This window comes from Aedes aegypti, chromosome 1, assembly GCF_002204515.2.
Source record: "Aedes aegypti strain LVP_AGWG chromosome 1, AaegL5.0 Primary Assembly, whole genome shotgun sequence".
Taxonomy (NCBI): Eukaryota; Metazoa; Arthropoda; class Insecta; order Diptera; family Culicidae; genus Aedes; species Aedes aegypti.
The window spans coordinates 25594268-25612156 of NC_035107.1; the positions used below are offsets into that span (position 1 = coordinate 25594268).

Below are 17889 nucleotides of genomic sequence, written 5' to 3' on the forward strand. Positions count from 1 at the left end.
ACTTTTAGAGCTTAAAAAAATGCGTAATTTAGTGAGTGAAGAAACTCGCTATCACCTTCCGTTTAGGAGTTATTGTTGTTTTTCTCTCAAAAACATGCCTACTTTGATTGTGAACATCTCTGATTGGGGCAAACATAAAAAATATCTTTTGACGGCGTTCAAAAGACAAAATAAAATTGTATATTATATCAAAAAATTACAGATGTGTTATTTTTGTAACTCTAATAAAATACCTTGAAAAACAAAGGATTTTAAGCAGAAAAACTTTGATTACTTTTGAACTAAAATAGATATCAATATTTTTGCATGAAAATTTGCGTTTTGCTAAGTTCTTAAAGTCGTTCATAGACTGCTTTGACGAGCAATCTGAAATAAGAAAGATAGGGCTCTAAAACTATTTTGAAGATTTTCATAGTATGTATTTCTTTATTATTTTGCATTTTGAGCATGAAAATGAATTTTTAGACAAAAAAGATCTTCTACAAATTGTTTTAAAAATGTAAGCTTTCATACTGTGTCATTTGAAACTAGGGTGGTCAACAATATCACACATATTATATAATCAACTTTTTTATTTGCAAAAATACTGGTATATGTTCTTAGGCAAAGCGGTAGAACTTGAAATTTTGATCAACTTTGCCAAAAAAAGTTTTTCTGTAGCTCAAAATTTCACCAATCTAGAGCATTTTTTCCTAATCATCGCAGGGTGGTCCAACAAAAATAAGTTTTTGAACTCTAGTTTTTTTTAATATTATTTTCTCGTCAAAGTCGTCTATGAACTTTTAGAACTTAACAAAACGCAAATTGTCATGCAAAAAGATTGTTGATATCTATTTTAGTTCAAAAGTTATTAAAGTTTTTCTGCTTAAAATCCTTTGTTTTTCAAGGCATTTTATTAGAGTTACAAAAATAAAACATCTGTAATTTTTTTATATAATGTACAATTTTATTTTGTCTTTTGAACGCCGTCAAAAGATATTTTTTATGTTTGCCCCAATCAGAGATATTCACAATCAAAGTAGGCATGTTTTTGAGAGAAAAACAACAATAACTCCTAAACGGAAGCAGATAGCGAGTTTCTTCACTCACCAAATTACGCATTTTTTAAAGCTCTAAAAGTGTTTCATAGACTACTTTGATGAGAAATTTTAATTGAAAACTCTAGAGCCAGAAAACCAGTTTTGTTCGGACCGCCCTATGTCACTGCAGGAAAAAAGCTCTAAATCGGTCAATTTAAGAGAAACAAAAAAACTTTGTTTGGCAAAGTTGCTTGAAATTGAATGTTCTACAACTTTGCTGAAGCATGTATAATATAATTTCTACAAATAAGAAAGTTAGTTACACAATTTCTTTGAAAATGTGGTCCACCCTAATTTTCAATAACACCAAACAAAGGGCTCAACTAATACAAACAACTTTGTAAAAGACCGTTTTTGTTTCATTCTAAAGCTCAAAATGCATCTTTCCGCATAAAACTGATTCGTGGACCATAGTGCAATGGCGCAAGGCATTTTCGGATCAAATATTTTTTTAGACAAAACGTCTATCACAAAAGCCAAAGAAAGCCTCCATGGACGTTTCTGAATGTCACTGAAGACAGCTTCGAATTTTTTACTAAAACCTGAATTACACTTTATGTTTGGTCTTCAAGAAGCTGAACTTAACTGGCTAACGAGAGCCAAGAAACTTCTCTTATTATTGGAGAGGATTTCTACAACTTCTGGAATCTGAAGAGTTTGGATTATTAATCTTCGAAGATATGTGAATCTTTTCAAGAAACGCTGGAAGTAATCGTAGGGTCTCATGGTTTTCTACAGGTAAAAAGGCTAACTCAATGATCGCATCTGGAAGAAATAGTAAAAGATGTTTTCCGAAAGCCAATCTACGCATGATTTCAGTGAACTTTATAAGTAGCAAAAAGCCTTATGGTATACTTAGCTTAAGAAAAATATATTTCAAGACTTTGGCGACGATTCTGGAACGTTTTTTTTTGATTCTCAGCCTCTTTTGATGCACTTAAGATTCTGGAACTAATCTACGGTGTTTGGGCAGGATCTATCCAAAGGCCATGGCCACTTGAACATTAGGTAGAAGGTGTATTTCGATGTCACCAAAAGGCGTTTCTGAAGCAAATGCGATACTATATGTTTGAATTAAAAATTTTGGACATTTAACGGTTTTTGAAAATTAATATATTTTGGGTCAAGTGGTTTTCAAAGAGCATCGATTTTCGTCAACGTTTCGGTCTTCGTATGGGACCTTTTTCAGGGTTCGTTCGATCCTGTTGATAGGTATCAATTCCAGAAGCAGATCCTATTCGAATGAGCGGCTGCAAACTCAAAATCAAAATTGAAATTGACTCTTGATATAATTTCTGCAAGAGCCATGACATTTCTGAAGGGCAAAAAGAACTCAGTAAACTGCTTCTAAGAATTTTGCAGAAAGCACAGGAGGGCACTTTCGAATCAAACAGTTTTTAAGTCAAAACGACTATCACAAAAGCCTAAGAAATCCTCCATGGACGTTTCTGAATGTCACTGAAGGCATTTTCGAATATTACTGAAATCTGAAATTATTTTTTAGGTTTGGTTTTCAAAAAGCTAAAAGTTTACAAAAGCTCTTTATATTGGAGAAGATTTCTACAACTTTTGAAAACTGAACAGTTTAGACAATTAATCCTCGAAGAAATGTGAATCTTATCAAAAAACGCTGGAAGTAATCGAAGGGTCTCCGGATCGTAAGAGTCTTTGAAAGACTTACACTTTACGGAAGGCATAGATTTTTCAAAAGTAACTAAGATCAACTGAGGTTACGACGTTTGGCAGAATCCCTGAATCTTATAGCATCGAAGTTCCGTTGAGTAATTTACGCCCTCATTATGGGCCTCTTTCGGGTATAACTTGTCCAAAGAGATCATCTCCATAAATCGCAACTAACGAGCCAAGTTTGTTCACAATCATTTTAGGTGTCAAAACATTCGGCTTCTACAACATTCCACGCGTATAAACCCAAGATCATGGCTGTTATGTCGGTTGATGCCTAATTGGCTGCAACCGTCTCCAGTTTATCTATCCACCGAACGACAAACGAAACCATAAACGACAATGACTGTGCGCACTTGGCTTTGGCGGGGTTGGTTAATGACTCCAGATGAAAGTGATTCACATAATAGTTCGACAGAGCTCGTCGAAACACTGACGCACAGAGGGACCCACAATTGGCCAAATTCTGTTATTCATCGGAATGCTTTCAGCAACTAGAAATCCTATTGCAATTGAGTTCTTTAGATTTGTCGTTCAAAATTGACTCCAAAACCATTTTTTTTTTGAGTACCGGAACTATTATTAAAACAATATTTGAAATTTTTGAAGTTAAAATTTCAATCCGGGCTACACGACATTGACAAACTGCACCATGTTTATCCAGACAACCTAGTGTTCATCCACGCACCATGGGCTCCTGTGCAATTCGTAAACAAACTGGAACCAATCAAAGTTAGTGTAAAACGTTACCTGCCATTATGTTATCCGTCTTTCAATGAGTGGCATTTTTGCTATTTTTATAGATTTCTCATGATTTAGAAGTTCAAAACCTCTGAAAAATATACTGTTGTGCTCAGAAAACGTTAAGCCACCATGTGGAAATAATTTTGGTCGGAAAATTCAAAACCCCAATTCAAACACAATCTACAATTATGGCGAACGAAATTTAGGTAAACGAATAAAAAAGTTTTTTTTTTCTGTCTTTATTAACGAGATTTTTAGCCCTGGGCTAGTTCATCTCGGGACCAACGGCTTCACTTCCCTTCCGAAGGAAGTCGTCACTATAATTTTTAGTGACTGTGTCGGGGATGGGATTCGATCCCAGGTCCTCGGCGTGAGAGGCGTGTGTTCTAACCACTACACCAGGTCCGTCCCCAATAAAAAAGTTTTTTTTGTTCTTCAAAAACATTGCTGATTAATTTAGTAAACTTTTTGAAATCCAGTTTTTTTTTTTGAAAGCGTACTAAAGCTACCAATATGAGCTACGTGCGAAAAACTTTTTTTTCTGTTGAGCATAAAATTTATACAAAAAACTTGTTGAAGTCGTTCAACGAAATATTGTTGAAGGTCAACAAAAACATTTGAACCATTCAGAAAATTCAGCAAAATTTTTGTTTCGTTATCAGCTTTACATACAATAATCTTTTGTAGACATGATGGGAATCAGTAATGTAATCACAATAAAGATTTATTAATTTGAACATTTTGGCCACATATCATTGGAACTGAACCCACTGTTACGACGAAGCTTCTTCTCGCTTAAAGACACCGCCGTCTAAGCCTAATCACATCACGGATTAATCGAGTGCGAAATGGGGCCTCGACCGTGACGTACGCCACCATAAAGACAGAAATCTCCCATCACTCAGTTAGCCTGGCGCTTGGTCTTCAGTGTTGCTGAGTCTGACAACAATCTCAGCCAAACAGTAGGCTCATCGCACACTGAACTTGTGTAACACAGCAATCGCAGACAAGCGTTGACTCCCACGACTTGTGCGCAAAGACGAGACAAATTTGACATGCGAATCGTAGTCGACCGCCACCTCCATTAACAAGCATCCTCAATTTTTTTGGATTTTTTTTTTTTCGTAGTTATGTAAAGCGTGCGCACCTCTCGATGTCATCCGTTTGTTTACGATTCCAAGTAGGGTAGATGTAGCGGTATTCGCCACTCCGGATTATATATCGTTTTACGTCACAGATAGGCATAAATCGTTTAGTGTTCATAATGTGACAATTCTATTTAGTATTTGCTGAAAAAAATAATAGAAAACCATAATTTTCCTTACAGTTTTTGATTGTTGGTTCCTTATTTCGTCATGATGTTCATGAATTCGTCACCCTTCATGATAAAACAATGTAGATGGCGAATTCAGGAATTGAGATCAAAAATATGGCGAATACTGGTGCGATAATCTGTAGTATTCGCCAACCCAATTTTGAGTATAAATTTTTTTTTCAGTTTTTCCCTTGCTTACCATGGATTGAAAACTTTCGTTCAACAGCAAGCATTTTCAAGCTCAGAAACCGTTTCATTGATTCAAAAGAAATATTTGGTGATAGGTAGACAGGTGGCGAATACTGTAACACTTACCCTATCTTCTTTCGTATGGCATCTCTTTTGGTTCCAAACGGACGCAAGCACACAATGAGCGATTGGTGGCATTTTCGTTGAACATTTTTTTTCGGGCTCGTCTCGTGTTTAAGGAGGTTAATAGGTGAACGACTGAGCTACTGCCGGGGTGAATGATTCGGAGATTGGTTTACCGTTCGGTTAGAGGCGTTGGAAAGGATGTAAAATCACTTTCTAATGGGATGTTTTGGAAGAACAGTCTAGCATCATTATTATTATTGTCTTTATTATAATAGCTTTTCGCCAGTGGTGAGATCGTTACTTGAAGTCTCAAATATTATATCATGGTTGATCCATTAATGAAAATAACATCTCATTGCTTTAATATCATATCAAGAACAAATTCATCGGATTATACTGAACAGGCAGCTGGAATTTGATGATCGTCCAACAAGAATGAGTGTATATTGTCGCAGAAACTAGTCCCAATCTAAAGAATCACGAAAGCATCATCCATGAATGAATTAACGAAATTAATTATTTAAAGCTAAAATTCCCCTTAAACAAAGATCAACATTTAGCTTTGTATCTATCTATCTTCTATCTTCTTCTTCTATATAAATAAAAATGGCATGGTGTTTTTATGTCACGAAATGGCTTGAAAACGGGTTACCGGATATTGAAAATTCCTCCATAGTTATGTTCTTAAAGTGTTCCGACGTGTTTGTGTATACAAAGAGTACAGAATATTGAATGGGAAAGTTGGAAACAACGGGAGTGAACAGAACTATAATTTTGTGCGGTACATTTCATGGCGTTTTTCAACAGCCTACTTGATGGCACAACAAAGTTTGCCGGGACCACTAGATGCAATGTATTAGCAAAATCTTATTTCGGTTTCTTTGATCGCCGTGAGGAATGTGTTTCCACCTTTAGGTGGATTATTAGAGGATTTTTTTGTAGAACCATCGCTGTTTCAGTGCAGGTCCGTTAGTCCATTTTTTGTCGCATAAGTTCTCTCATTGTAAGTATTGATATTTGATTGTCGAATCACTGCCGCTCTAAGATATATGAATATTGAAGTGGTAGTTGATCCCTGGTGCTAAGTGGGCTCAAGAAGTCATACACTATTGCAGATAATTATGGATCTTAGAAGTCAATTCCTTGGGGCCAATTAGACTTGAGAGCACTTCGTATTCTTTTGGAATTTTCTAAGCCCTCCATTCAAGATTTTTCAATAAATTATTGAAAATGTCGTAATGTCAAGAGGATATATTTGGTTTTCGGTCTTTTTGGAAGGCATTTGAAAAATGATTCCAATAGAATAAACAAGTCGGTATGTATATTGAAGTCGCTATCAATACTTCTAAATGACATAAAATCTTCCTGAGGAAACTTTCGAAGAAATCATTCTAGACTTGATTTAAATCTGATAAGGATTTGTCTTCAAATCATTCCAGGATTTACCTTCAAATCCTCTCAGAACATATCTTCAAATCCTTTCAGGATTTGTCTTCGAATTATTTCAGGATTTGTCTTCACATAAGCTAAGGGTTTGTCTTTAAATTCTGTCAAGAGTTGTCTTCAAATCTACTTAGGATTTGCCTTCAAATTCTGTTAGGATTTGTTTTCAAATCCTCCCAGGATATGCTTTCAATTCCTCTCATGATTTTTCAAATCATCCCAAAATTTGTCTCCAATTCCTCTCAGGATTTGTCTTTAAATCATCTCAGGATTTACCTTCAAATCCTCTCGGAACTTATCTTCACATTCTCTCAGAAATTGTCTTCAAATTCTCTCAGGATTTGTCTTCAATACCTCTCAGAATTGGTCTTCAAATCCTCTCAGGATTTGTTTTCAAATCCTCTTAAATTTTGTCTTCAAATCCTCTCAGGATTTGTCCTCAATTCCTCTCAGGATTCGTCCTCAATTCCTTTCAGGTTTTATCTTCAAATCCTCTCAGGATTTGTTTAGTCATCTACTCATCAAATCCTTTCAGGATTCGTCCAAGGATATGTCTTCAATTCCTCTCATGATTTTTCTTCAAATCCTCCCAATATTTGTCTCCAAATTCTCTCAGGATTTGTCTTCAAATCATCTCAGGATTTACCTTCAAATCCTCTCGGAACTTATCTTCACATCCTCTCAGGGATTGTCTTCAAATCCTCTCAGGATTTGTCTTCAATACCTCTCAGAATTCAAATCCTCTCAGGATTTGTTTTCAAATCCTCTCAGGATTTGTTTTCAAATCCTCTCAGGATTTGTCGTCAAATCCTCTCAAGATTTGTCATCAAATCCTCAAAGGATTTATCATCAAATCTTCTCAGGATTTGTCATCAAATCCTCTCCGGATTTGTCATCAAATCCTCTCAGGATTTATCATCAAATCCGCTCAGGATTTATCATCAAATCCTCTCAAGATTTATCTTCAAATTCTCTCAGGATTTGTCATCAAATCCTCTCAAGATTTGTCATCAAATTCTCTCAGGATTTGTCGTCAAACCCTCTTAAGATTTGTCATCAAATCCTTTTAGGATTTGTCATTAAATCCTCTCAGGATTTGTCATTAAATCCTTTCCGGATTTGTCATCAAATCCTCTCAGGATTTATCATCAAATCTTCTCAGGATTTGTCATCAAATCCTCTCCGGATTTGTAATCAAATCCTCTCAGGATTTGTCATCAAATCCTCTACGGATTTGTCATCAAATCCTCTAAGGATTTATCATCAAATCCTCTCAGGATTTTTCATGCAATTTTCTCAGGATTTGTCATCAAACCCTGTCAAGATTTGTCTTATCATCAAATCATCAAATTATTATCATCAAATCCTCTCAGGATTTGTCATCAAATCGCTCTCCGGATATCCTCCGGAATCCTCACCGGATTTGTCTTCAAATTCTCTCAGTATTTGTCATCAAATCCTATCAGGATTTGTCATCAAATTCTCTCAGGATTTGTCGTCAAACCCTCTCAAGATTTGTCTTCAAATTCTCTCAGGTTTTGCCATCAAATTCTCTCAGGATTTGTTTCAAACCCTCTCAGGATTTGTCTTCAAACCCTCTCAAGATTTGTCTTCAAATCCTCTCAGGATTTATCATCAAATCCGCTCAGGATTTATCATCAAATCCTCTCAAGATTTATCTTCAAATTCTCTCAGGATTTGTCATCAAATCCTCTCAAGATTTGTCATCAAATTCTCTAAAGATTTGTCGTCAAACCCTCTTAAGATTTGTCATCAAATCCTTTTAGGATTTGTCATTAAATCCTCTCAGGATTTGTCATTAAATCCTTTCCGGATTTGTCATCAAATCCTCTCAGGATTTATCATCAAATCTTCTCAGGATTTGTCATCAAATCCTCTCCGGATTTGTAATCAAATCCTCTCAGGATTTGTCATCAAATCCTCTACGGATTTGTCATCAAATCCTCTTAGGATTTATCATCAAATCCTCTCAGGATTTTTCATGCAATTTTCTCAGGATTTGTCATCAAACCCTGTCAAGATTTGTCTTATCATCAAATCATCAAATTATTATCATCAAATCCTCTCAGGATTTGTCATCAAATCGCTCTCCGGATATCCTCCGGAATCCTCACCGGATTTGTCTTCAAATTCTCTCAGTATTTGTCATCAAATCCTATCAGGATTTGTCATCAAATTCTCTCAGGATTTGTCGTCAAACCCTCTCAAGATTTGTCTTCAAATTCTCTCAGGTTTTGCCATCAAATTCTCTCAGGATTTGTTTCAAACCCTCTCAGGATTTGTCTTCAAACCCTCTCAAGATTTGTCTTCAAATCCTCTCAGGATTTATCATTAAATCCCTCTCCGGATTTCTTCCGGAATCCTCTCAAGATTTGTCTTCAAATCCTCTCAGGATTTGTCATAAAATCCTCTCCGGATTTGTCATAAAATCCTCTCAGGATTTATCATCAAATCCCTCTCCGGATTTCCTCCGGAATCCTCTCAAGATATGTCTTCAAATTCTCTCAGGATTTGTCATCGAACCCTCTCAAGATTTGTCTTCAAATCCTCTCAGGATTTGTCATCAAATCCTCTCCGGATTTGTCATCATATCCTCTCCGGATTTGTCATCAAATCCTCTCAGGATTTATCATCAAATCCTCTCAGGATTTGTCATAAAATCCTCTCCGGATTTGTCGTCAAATCCTCTCAGGAATTATCATCAAATCCTCTCAGGATTTGTTATCAAATCCTCGCCGGATTTGTCAGCAAATCCTCTCCGGATTTGTCATCAAATCCTCTCAAAATTTGTCTTCAAATTCTCTCAGGATTTGTCATCAAATTCTCTCAGGTTTTGTTTCAAACCCTCTCAGGATTTGTCTTCAAACCCTCTCAAGATTTGTCTTCAAATCCTCTCAGGATTTGTCATCAAATCCTCTCAGGATTTGTCTTCAAATCCTCTCAGGATTTGTCTTCAAATCCTCTCAGGCTTTGTCATCAAATTCTCTCAGGATTTGTTTCAAACCCTCTCAGGATTTGTCTTCAAACCCTCTCAAGATTTGTCTTCAAATCCTCTCAGGATTTGTCATCAAATCCTCTCAGATTCAATCCCTCTCAAGATTTGTCTTCAAATCCTCTCAGGATTTGTCATCAAATCCTCTCAGGATTTATCATCAAATCCTCTCAGGATTTGTCATTAAATCCTCTCCGGATTTGTCGTCAAATCCTCTCAGGATTTATCATCAAATCCTCTCAGGATTTGTCATCAAATCCTACCAGGATTTGACATCAAATCCTCTCAGGATTTATCATCAAATCTCTCTCCGGATTTCCTCCGGAATCCTCTCAAGATATGTCTTCAAATTCTCTCAGGATTTGTCATCGAACCCTCTCAAGATTTGTCTTCAAATCCTCTCAGGATTTGTCATCAAATCCTCTCCGGATTTGTCATCAAATCCTCTCCGGATTTGTCATCAAATCCTCTCCGGATTTGTCATCAAATCCTCTCAGGATTTATCATTAAATCCCTCTCCGGATTTCCTCCGGAATCCTCTCAAGATATGTCTTCAAATTCTCTCAGGATTTGTCATCAAATCCTCTCAGGATTTGTCATCAAATTCTCTCAGGATTTGTCATCAAAACCTCTCAAGATTTGTTTTCAAATTCTCTCAGGATTTGTCATCAAATCCTCTAAAGATTTGTCTTCAAATTCTCTCAGGATTTGTCATCAAATCCTCTCAGGATTTATCATCAAATTCTCTCAGGATTTGTCATCAAATTCTCTCAGGATTTGACATCAAACACTTTCAAGATTTGTCTTCAAATCCTCTCAGGATTTGTCATCAAATCCTCTCACGATTTGTCTTCAAATTCTCTCATGCTTTGTCATCAAATCCTCTCCGGATTTGTCATCAAATCCTCTCCGGATTTGTCATCAAATCCTCTCAGGATTTATCATTAAATCCCTCTCCGGATTTCCTCCGGAATCCTCTCAAGATATGTCTTCAAATTCTCTCAGGATTTGTCATCAAATCCTCTCAGGATTTGTCATCAAATTCTCTCAGGATTTGTCATCAAAACCTCTCAAGATTTGTTTTCAAATTCTCTCAGGATTTGTCATCAAATCCTCTCCGGATTTGTCATCAAATCCTCTCAAGATTTATCATCAAATCCTCTCCGGATTTGTCATCAAATCCTCTAAAGATTTGTCTTCAAATTCTCTCAGGATTTGTCATCAAATCCTCTCAGGATTTATCATCAAATTCTCTCAGGATTTGTCATCAAATCCTCTCAGGATTTGTCATCAAATTCTCTCAGGATTTGTCATCAAATCCTCTCAGGATTTATCATCAAATTCTCTCAGGATTTGTCATCAAATTCTCTCAGGATTTGACATCAAACACTTTCAAGATTTGTCATCAAATCCTCTCCGGATTTGTCATCAAATCCTCTCAAGATTTATCATCAAATCCTCTCCGGATTTGTCATCAAATCCTCTAAAGATTTGTCTTCAAATTCTCTCAGGATTTGTCATCAAATCCTCTCAGGATTTATCATCAAATTCTCTCAGGATTTGTCATCAAATTCTCTCAGGATTTGACATCAAACACTTTCAAGATTTGTCTTCAAATCCTCTCCGGATTTGTCATCAAATCCTGTCAGGATTTATCATCAAATCTTCTCCGGATTTGTCATCAAATCCTCTCAGGATTTGTCATCAAATCCTCTCCGGATTTGTCATCAAATCCTCTCCGGATTTGTCATCAAATCCTCTCAAGATTTATCATCAAGTCCTCTCCGGATTTGTCATCAAATTCTCTCACGATTTGTCTTCAACTTCTCTCATGCTTTGTCATCAAATTCTCTCAGGATTTGTTTCAAACCCTCTCAGTATTTGTCTTCAATCCCTCTCAAGATTTGTCTTCAAATCCTCTCAGGATTTGTCATCAAATCCTCTCAGGATTTATCATCAAATCCTCTCAGGATTTGTCATTAAATCCTCTCCGGATTTGTCGTCAAATCCTCTCAGGATTTATCATCAAATCCTCTCAGGATTTGTCATCAAATCCTCTCAGGATTTATCATCAAATCCTCTCAGGATTTGTCATTAAATCCTCTCCGGATTTGTCGTCAAATCCTCTCAGGATTTATCATCAAATCCTCTCAGGATTTGTCATCAAATCCTACCAGGATTTGACATCAAATCCTCTCAGGATTTATCATCAAATCCCTCTCCGGATTTCCTCCGGAATCCTCTCAAGATATGTCTTCAAATTCTCTCAGGATTTGTCATCAAATCCTCTCAGGATTTGTCATCAAATTCTCTCAGGATTTGTCATCAAAACCTCTCAAGATTTGTTTTCAAATTCTCTCAGGATTTGTCATCAAATCCTCTCCGGATTTGTCATCAAATCCTCTCAAGATTTATCATCAAATCCTCTCCGGATTTGTCATCAAATCCTCTAAAGATTTGTCTTCAAATTCTCTCAGGATTTGTCATCAAATCCTCTCAGGATTTATCATCAAATTCTCTCAGGATTTGTCATCAAATTCTCTCAGGATTTGACATCAAACACTTTCAAGATTTGTCTTCAAATCCTCTCAGGATTTGTCATCAAATCCTCTCAGGATTTGTCATCAAATCCTCTCCGGATTTGTCATCGAATCCTCTCAAGATTTATCTTCAAATTCTCTCCGGATTTGTCATCAAATCCTGTCAGGATTTATCATCAAATCTTCTCCGGATTTGTCATCAAATCCTCTCAGGATTTGTCATCAAATCCTCTCCGGATTTGTCATCAAATCCTCTCCGGATTTGTCATCAAATCCTCTCAAGATTTATCATCAAGTCCTCTCCGGATTTGTCATCAAATTCTCTCACGATTTGTCTTCAAATTCTCTCAGGATTTTTCATCAAATTCTCTAAGGATTTGTCATCAAACCCTCTCAAGATTTGTCTTCAAATCCTCTCTGGATTTATCTCCAAATCCTCTCTGGATTTGTATCCGATTCCTCTCAGAATTTGTCTTCAAATCCCCTCAGGATTTATTTTAAAATCCTCTCAGAATTTGTCTTCAAATTCGCTCAGGATTTGTCTTCAAATCCTTTTAGGATTGTTCTTCATATCCTCTTAGGATTTGTCTCCAAATCACCTCAAAATTTGTCTCCAAATCCTCTCAGGATTTGTCCTGAACTCCTCTCACAAAATTCGTCTTCAAATCATCTCAGGATTTGTCTCCAAATCCTCTCAGGATTTGTTATCAAATCCTCTCAGAATTTCCTCCTCGCGATCATGATTTCTCCTCATATCTTCTCAGGATTTGTCTTCAAATCCTCTCAAAATTTGTGTTCAATTCCTCTCAAGATGCAAATCTTTTCAATCGTTTTAAGTGTAGTTATCATTTAACGCTTCTTGCGTCCTAATTTAACTAAAGGTTGTGGCGAAAAATGTATGTTTCCGATTCTTTTTTGAAGGTATGGTAACGGAAGGCTTGTAAATCGGATTCCCACATTGAAACAGATCGTAGTAATAATAAAATCATAAAGTCATGAGCATAGCCATCTACACAAACATAAACCGATGGAACGCGAGCAAAACTGCTCCGCGAACCGGTTCGGCTCTAATTTGATTGATCTAGTCCAAATCGTTTATCTTGCGTGTCGTGTACCTCTACATTGGAGGGCAACCAGCCAGAGCGCCTCAGTGATTCGAAATTGGTATCAAGTGCACGGCGAGCGTAACTGTGTCACAACTCGCAGGGCTCTCTACTCTTGCTGCTGCTGATGGAACTCGTCAATCCGTCAACCGGTGCTGGCTTGTGTGCCCAGCACTGCTCATAAATGCATAAATGTCTCTAGTCAATTTCTGCATGTTATTGGATTGGGGATTAACTATTTGTTTGCTTTAGCATATAGGAAACTCAGGTATTGATATGAAAATCCATATTAGACACTTATGCGTTTACGAACAGAGCAGCCGTTTGCAGGTTCAGGGAAAGATCAAATACCTCCGTAGGCGCTTGATGCGCCGCGCACAAAAAACGCAAACCTGGCGAAATCCATCAACGCCAACTTCGGTTAATCACCTCTCATCTTGTACGTTAAACATTCAATTCCAATCTGTGAATGATGAACCGCCTACTACTGTGTGGGACGGTTGCTTCTCCTTTTTCTGATGGTCCCCCTATTAATAGGAGCAAAAACTCGGTCAACCCATATGTCTCCCAAGTGCAAAAGAAACGAATCCAAACTCACCGCACAAAGATGACGACGAAGACGACGCTGATCTGCACGTGACAGGTGCCCCAATGACGATGCCGGTTCGTGGACTTTCCCTCCGTTGAAGTCTCTCGAATCGAAGCGAGACTCTCGATTGACGTCGCTGTTGGGGATGCTACCCACCACTGCAAGCGCTTTCAACGAAGACTTTGACGTCTTGGTCAGCGACGAACCTTTTCATTGCACCGCGTCATCGCTAGGCGATTTGTTTGATTTTGCGTTAAGTCTCTCGATAAGATTGGTTCATCGCGGTCTGTTCTCTGTCCGCAACTTGACTGCACGCTTTGAACTGAATTTGATTGGATGCTGTGCGCTTGCTCGGGGATTGAGCAATTCATGTTGATCGTTCTTGCAAGATTGCGCTCGGCGCACAGTGGGATAATTTCAGGAAAAAAGACGATCAAAAACTCTAGTGAATCTTTGATTGGGCTTACTTGGGCGTTCCTTAGCCGAGTGGTTAGAGTCCGCGACTACAAAGCAAAGCCATGCTGAAGGTGTCTGGGTTTGATTCCTGGTCGGTCCATTATCTTTTCGTAATGTAAATTTCCTTGAGTTTGTATCTAGGTTCAAAATAACTGCTAAAAAATCGAATCGTATTTGTGTTTTAATATATTAATAAACAGATTCATGTGGTGATGAATGGCGTGTTGGCGATTGCGACTGCAAAACAAGAAAAGAACAAACAAGAATCATCAATGGAATGTTATGAGGGGAATCTTATAATTCAATCTCTACACTCTTATTGTAAAATGAGGATCAATTACTAATCTCTCCTTCTCTCCTCTCTCTTTTTTGCAGCCATCATGCAGTTCACAGCTCCTCCCGCCGCCAGTCACACCCCAGCACCCCTGCATGCGAGGCTACAGTTCCGTTCACACCCAGCAGCCAGCCGGCCCCATCCGGGAGTACAACATCGACCCGTACATCCTGCTGGACGAGGAGCTCAAATACATCTTCGAAGACATCAGACAAGTAAGTAGAGTGTCCACTCCCCGCTCCACAGTGGTCCACAGCTGGCCAAAGGCAAAAAAGTGCAATTTTTCTCACTCCTCTTTTCCTTCCCGTTCGTAAAATTTTGAATATTTCAAAGCTAGTGTAAGACACCTATCTAGAAAACTCTCTAAAATGATCATTTACTCCTCAATGTGTCACATTTTATCAATAAATTAAATCTTTCGAAAGATTTGAGTGAGATTTGTATAGTTTTCGGCCACTGTGCCCCGTCTCATTCATCTGTTACGAGATTTTATGACTCTTCGGGCTGCGTGGCGGATTTTTATGGCGATACTTAAAGACTTGTAGAACGACCGTGTCCAACGGCTGGGAAAGCTTCTGAACTTTCCGCGTGTGCGTTTGTTTATTTTATGGTTCTTTAGTAGGCGCACCAAGATCGTAATCTGCTCGGCCCGGCTGATGGATGGCTTTCGATGGGCAGAACCGACAGTTTGTTCTAAACAACGCGTTTGATGTTGATCGTGTATGTTAATTGTTCAGAGGTGGAGATGCGCCAACGTATGTGACACTCGAAAGAATGTAGCAACATTTGATTTATGAGTTTTTGACGTTTTTATGGCTGATTCACGTCGGTATTGTAATTAGATGTCGCATTAAAGTGGCTACTAATTTGTTGTAACATCTGTTTACAACATTTTATTCAAGAGACAAATCAAGAGGAGATTTCAAGACAAATGCAGAGAGGATTTGCAGACAAATCCAGAGAGGAGTTCGTCGCCGAAATCTTCCAGGATTTATCTCTAATTACTTTCAGGATTTGTCTCCAAATCCTCTCAGGATTTGTCTCAAAATGCTCTCAGAATATGTCTCCAAATCCTCTCTGCATTTGACTTGGAATCCTCTCAGGATTTGCCTGCAAATCCTCTCTGGATTTGTCTCTCAATTTTCTCAGGATTTGTCCCCGAATTCTCTCTGCATTTGTCTTGAAATCCTCTCTGGATTTATCTCCAAAACTTCTCTGGATTGGTCTCCAAATCCTCTCAGGATTTGTCTCCAAATCCTCTCAGGATTTGTCTCCAAATCTTCTCAGGTTTTGTCAACAAATCCTCTCGGGATTTGTCTTGAAATCCTCTCTGCATTTGTCTTGAAATTCTCTCTGGATAAGTCTTCAAATTCTCTCGGGATTTGTCTCAAAATCCTCTCAGAATTTGTCTTCAAATCCTCTCCGAATTTGTCTTCAAATCCTCTCAGGATTTGTCTCCAAATCCTTTTAGGATTTGTCTCCGAATCCTCTCTGCATTTGTCTTGAAATCCTCTCTGGATTCGTCTCCGAATTCTCTCAGAATTTGTCTTCAAATCCACTCAGGATTTGTCTCCAAATCCTTTTAGGATTTGTCTCCAAATCCTCTCTGGATTCGTCTCCGAATCCTCTCTGCATTTGTCTTGAAATCCTCTCTGGATTTGTCTCTCAATTTCTCAGGATTTGCCTCCGAATTCTCTCAAGATTTGTCTCCAAATCCTCTCTGGATTTATCTCCAAATCCTCTCTGGGTTTGTCTCCAAATCCTCTCTGCATTTGTCTAGAAATCCTCTTTGGATTTATCTCCAAATCCTCTCTGGATTTGTCTCAAAATCATTTCAGGATTTGTCTCCAAATCCTTTAAGGATTTGTCTCCAAATTCTCTCAGGATTTGTCTCCCAATCCTTGCAGGATTTGTCTCCAAATCCTCTCTGGATTTGTCTCCAAATCCTGTCAGGATTTGTCTCCAAATCCTGTCAGGATTTGTCTCCAAATCCTGTTAGGATTTGTCTCCAAATCCTCTCAGGATTTGTCTCTAAATCCTCTTTGGATTTGTCTCCAAATACTATCAGGATTTGTCTACAAATCCTCTCAGGATTTGTCTGAAAATCCTCTCAGACTTTGTCTCCAAATCCTCTCAGGATTTGTCTCCAAATCCGCGCTGGATTTGTCTCCAAATCCACTCAGGGGTTGAATTCAAATCCTCCGAGGATTTGTCTTATAATCATCTCAGGATTTGTCTCCAAATCCTTCAAGGATATGTCTTCAATTCCTCTCATGGTTTTTTCTTCTTCTCCTCCCAATATTTATCTCCAAATTTTATCAGGATTTCTTTTCATATTCTCTCAGGATTTTTCTCCAAATCCTCTGAGTATTTGTCTCCAAATCCTCTCTGAAATTGTCTCCGAATCCTCTCTGGATTTGTCTCCAAATCCTCTCTGGATTTGTGTCGAAATCCTCTCTGGATTTGTCTTTCAATTCTCTCAGGATTTGCCTCAAAATTCTCTCGGGATATGTCTCTCAATTTTTCAGAATTTGCCTCAAAATTCTCTCTGGATTTGTCTCCAAATCCTCTCTGGATTTATCTCCAAATCCTCTCAGGATTTGTTTCTCAATTTTCTCAGGATTTGTCTCCAAATTCTCTCAGGATTTGTCTTCAAATTCTCTCAGGATTTGTCTCCAAATCCTCTCTGCATTTGACTTGAAATCCTCTCAGAATTTGTCTCCAAATCCACTGTTCATTTGTCTTGAAATCCTCTTTGGATTAATCTCCAAATCCTCTCTGGATTTGTCTCCAAATCCTCTCAGGATTTGTCGCCCAATCCTTTCAGGATTTGTCTCCAAATTCTCTTAGGATTTGTCTCTCAATCCTTTCAGAATTTGTCTCCAAATCCTCTCTGTATTTGTCTCCAAATCCTGTCAGGATTTGTCTGAAAATCCTCTCAGATTGTGTCTCCAAATCCTCTCTGGATTTGTCTCCAAATCCGCGCTGGATTTGTCTCCAAATCCACTCAGGGGTTGCCTTCAAATCCTCTAAGTATTTGTCTCCAAATCCTCTAGGATTTGTCTCCAAATACAATCAAGTTTTGTCTACAAATCCTCTCAGGATTTGCCTGAAAATCCTCTCAGGCTTTGTCTCCAAATCCTCTCTGTATTTGTCTCCAAATCTTCTCAGGTTTTGTCAACAAATCCTCTCGGGTCTCAAAATCCTCTCCGAATTTGTCTTCAAATCCTCTCAGGATTTGTCTCCAAATCCTTTTAGGATTTGTCTCCAAATCC

At 38.0% G+C, this 17889-nt stretch overlaps 1 protein-coding gene across 3 annotated transcripts in view; it reads left to right on the forward strand.

The window, feature by feature from the left end:
• LOC5574208 (decaprenyl-diphosphate synthase subunit 1) overlaps positions 1-17889 on the forward strand; it is a 328976-nt gene that overhangs the window by 182491 nt on the left and 128596 nt on the right. For all 3 annotated transcript variants that reach the window (XM_021839192.1, XM_021839194.1, XM_021839193.1), the window contains exon 3: positions 14656-14829. In XM_021839192.1, coding sequence (XP_021694884.1) covers positions 14656-14829 — 174 coding nt within the window. The remainder of the gene's footprint in view (positions 1-14655; positions 14830-17889) is intronic.